This window comes from Sinocyclocheilus grahami, unplaced genomic scaffold, assembly GCF_001515645.1.
Source record: "Sinocyclocheilus grahami isolate Dianchi unplaced genomic scaffold, SAMN03320097.WGS_v1.1 scaffold710.1, whole genome shotgun sequence".
Taxonomy (NCBI): domain Eukaryota; kingdom Metazoa; phylum Chordata; class Actinopteri; order Cypriniformes; family Cyprinidae; genus Sinocyclocheilus; species Sinocyclocheilus grahami.
Window position 1 is genome coordinate 197,038 of NW_015505889.1, and position 3,354 is coordinate 200,391.

General features: G+C 34.0%; 1 protein-coding gene across 1 annotated transcript in view; it reads left to right on the top strand.

The window, feature by feature from the left end:
* Positions 1-1,144, top strand: part of LOC107560089 (synaptotagmin-13-like) — an 11,004-nt gene extending 9,860 nt beyond the window's left edge. The window contains exon 8 of the mRNA XM_016244140.1: positions 437-1,144. Coding sequence (XP_016099626.1) covers positions 437-741 — 305 coding nt within the window. The 3' untranslated portion in view covers positions 742-1,144. The remainder of the gene's footprint in view (positions 1-436) is intronic.
* The last annotated feature ends 2,210 nt before the right edge of the window (positions 1,145-3,354 follow it).

The window sequence follows — 3,354 nt, forward strand, 5'->3', positions numbered from 1 at the left end:
GGAATAAAGTTTTTTTTTTTTTTTTTTTTAAAGAAGTCTCTTTTGCTCACCCAGGCTGCATTTATTTGATACAATGAATGCAATAAAAACTTTAACATTATGAAGTACAATTTAAAAGAATGGCTTTCTATTTGAATATATTTTAAAATGTAACTTGTTCCATTGAAGACTGGAAGATCACAGGAATAAATTATATATTAAAATAGAAAGCAGTTCTTTTAAAACTGAAATCATATTTCAATATTACTGTAAATGCAGCCTGGGTAAGCATGAGGAATAACTTTTAAAAAAAAAACATTCAAATGTCTTTATAATGTTTTTATCCATCCACCCACTTTCCAAAACACTGGTTCTAAATAAATAAATATGATGCATACAATATTAATGTCAATAGGTGTAATAAAGAGAACACTGTATCCTGTATGTTTTCCGATAGATTTATCAGTAAAGCTGACCTTGAAACACCAAAATGCCAAGCTGAAAAAGAAGCAGACACGGCGAGTGAAGCACAAGATGAATCCGGTATGGAATGAGATGATGATGTTGGAGCTGCCCAGTGAGCTATTGGCTAAATCCAGCGTAGAGTTGGAGGTACTGAACCTGGCCAGTCCCGGCACCCTGCTTCCTCTGGGCCACTGCATGCTGGGGCTCCACACCTCCGGCACCGGCCTGCAGCACTGGAAACAGATGCTAGATAATCCACGCAAGCAAATTGCAATGTGGCATCCACTTTACACCTGAGAATACAGGTTAATATTCTACAAAACACCACCTACACGCAATGATTGATTAAACATGTGGTTGGAGTTTTATGATAGTACTCTATTCCTGTGTAAAAATATGTAGTACTCCAATATAATAAATATTTAACTAGATTAATGAGTGAACCAAGTTGTTATCGTTACGTATTATAAGACTATTTTCTCTGAAGGTAAAAGCTGCTGGAGACAGTCACATACAGTACTAATATATTGTTACACATTAGTGTAAGCAGTGCTGCATTTACCTTTGGTGTTAATGTTGTTAATGTGTCTTCAAATTACTCAATGCTATTTTACACTGTTCTGACTTGGAGCCATCCTCATCTCCTTTTTTCTTTTCTTTTCTTTATTCAATTTATTTGTACAGGGACAACACACAACAACAGTGTTTTGTCAGAGTTAGCTATAAAGCTAATTTGCATCTGCAGTCCCTGGGCAGGATGTTGTTACAAAATTACAATATTAAGTCACAAACAATACAGTACATACAATATCACACCATACTCCATTAAATTACAAAACCAAGTCAATGATCACATATTTGATTTTCCTTAAGCCATACTTTAAGCATAGTTTTAAAAATACTAAATGTTGTACACTCTCTAATATTAACAGGTATTAAATTCCATCTTTCTGCTGCTCTAACTGCAAAAGCAGATTGTCCAAAAACAGTTTTCTTAAATTTAGTTGAACAATCACCTCTAACTGATGACCTAGTCTGCCTGGTATTATCCTTACAGAAAGTCACACATTGTTTAAGAGGTGGTGGTGCAAGATCATGAAATAGTTTGTACTTCAAGCACACATCAGCAAATAATAAAAAATGATCAAACGTCAATAATTTATCATTTTTAATAATATTGCAGTGATGATAACTCCTTGGCTTTTTAGCTAAGATTTTCACAGTTTGTTTATAAATAGTATATAATGGTTTTAACGTGGTTATACTTGTATGAGACCAACTAGTGGCACAATAAGATAAATGAGGGAGAATCATTGAATGCATAAAGAGTTTAGCAGCAGCCACAAGTAATTGGTGCCTAATATTCCTAAAGATCATCAAGCTTGCTCTAGTACTTTTAGAGACCTTTTTAATATGTTTTTTAAAATTTAAGTTAGAATCCATAATCATACCCAAATATTTAACATTTAACAAAATATTTAACAAATATGCTAACACTAGTCAGATATAAAATATGACAGAACAGCCCACTCAGTCAATATCATAGTGACTGATGGGAGAGAGAGGCAAACGGCTCATATCTGATACACTGTAGAGTGTAAAGCCTGGCTGGATCAGATCAGGAGAAAGGTTAAACTACTGTATCGAACCAGGTTTGGCAGACAGAACAGATGTCCCTCATAACTCATCATAAACGAACACTCACAACAAATATTAGGGTAAAACAATCTTTGTCAGATGAAGCCCTTATATGATCCGCAGGCAGAGTTTTTCTGTCAGTCTATTGTGGTTGGGAACACTTACAGAGTTCGAAAAACATTCAAATATAAATAATAAATTTTTAAGTTTAATAACATGCAGTTTTGGTTTTCCTACTATGAAGGCTTATGGATCCTCTTAGTCACACTGTCACAGCTGGAAAGATGGAGCCCTGTCCACTAACTGTAGATTGTGGCTAGTACCTTCACAGCAGTAACACACTAAATAAATATACAGGGTCTCAATAGGGCAGCTTTACTCTTCTCAAGATGCATGTATACAGAACAAAATGTAAATCTACCACTGTCTTCAAATTAAAAAAATGTAAATATATATAAACAACAGGATATGTATACTATATATGTGTATTAGCAGGATGACGGATCACAACAGGTACTGCCTGGCTCCAGGAAAGTTACTATGGTCACTGGGCAGTTACTTTATAATCATTATACACTTGAGTGTAATAGAGGAGGATGCTTTCTACCATTATTGTACTTTGGGACATTTTTTTAAAATTTAACTCGCTAACTGGAATGAAAATTACTCAGTTTGGAGACCTTTGAAAGCCTGTAAAAAAATTTTTAATAAAGGTATTTGCAAATTTTATCTCACAGTTCAGACTTTGTTTCTTGCCATTCTGATTTTTTTTCTTCTCATAACTTTGAGAAATCGAAATCTGAATTGTGAATAAAAAGACTGAAGAGTTCCCATGCAAAAGCCTATAAAAAACAACTTGGTCAAAAATGAGATAATGATACTGAGTGAATGTTCTCCATACACAGTATGTTTATCAAGTACTTTCACGTCAAATGTGCTAAATCGCAGCTGTCCTAAGAAAAACGTCAGACGTACTTAGAGGCTTTTGCATCTGAACTCTTCAAGTATGGACACAGAATTGTGAGATATAATGCTTGTGAGAGAAAACAATTGCGAGACATTAACTAATTTTTTTCTTGTAATTCCAAATTTTCATCTCACAATTCTTTATATCTCGCAATTCTCTCTCTCTGATAAAAACTTGCTATTATAAGTTAACATTTTGCACTTCTGATCTTTTTTTTCTTGCAATTCTGTTATAAACTCAGAATTGTGAGATAAAGTCACAATTACCTTTTTTATTTCTTTATTCTGTGGCAGAAATGAGCTTCC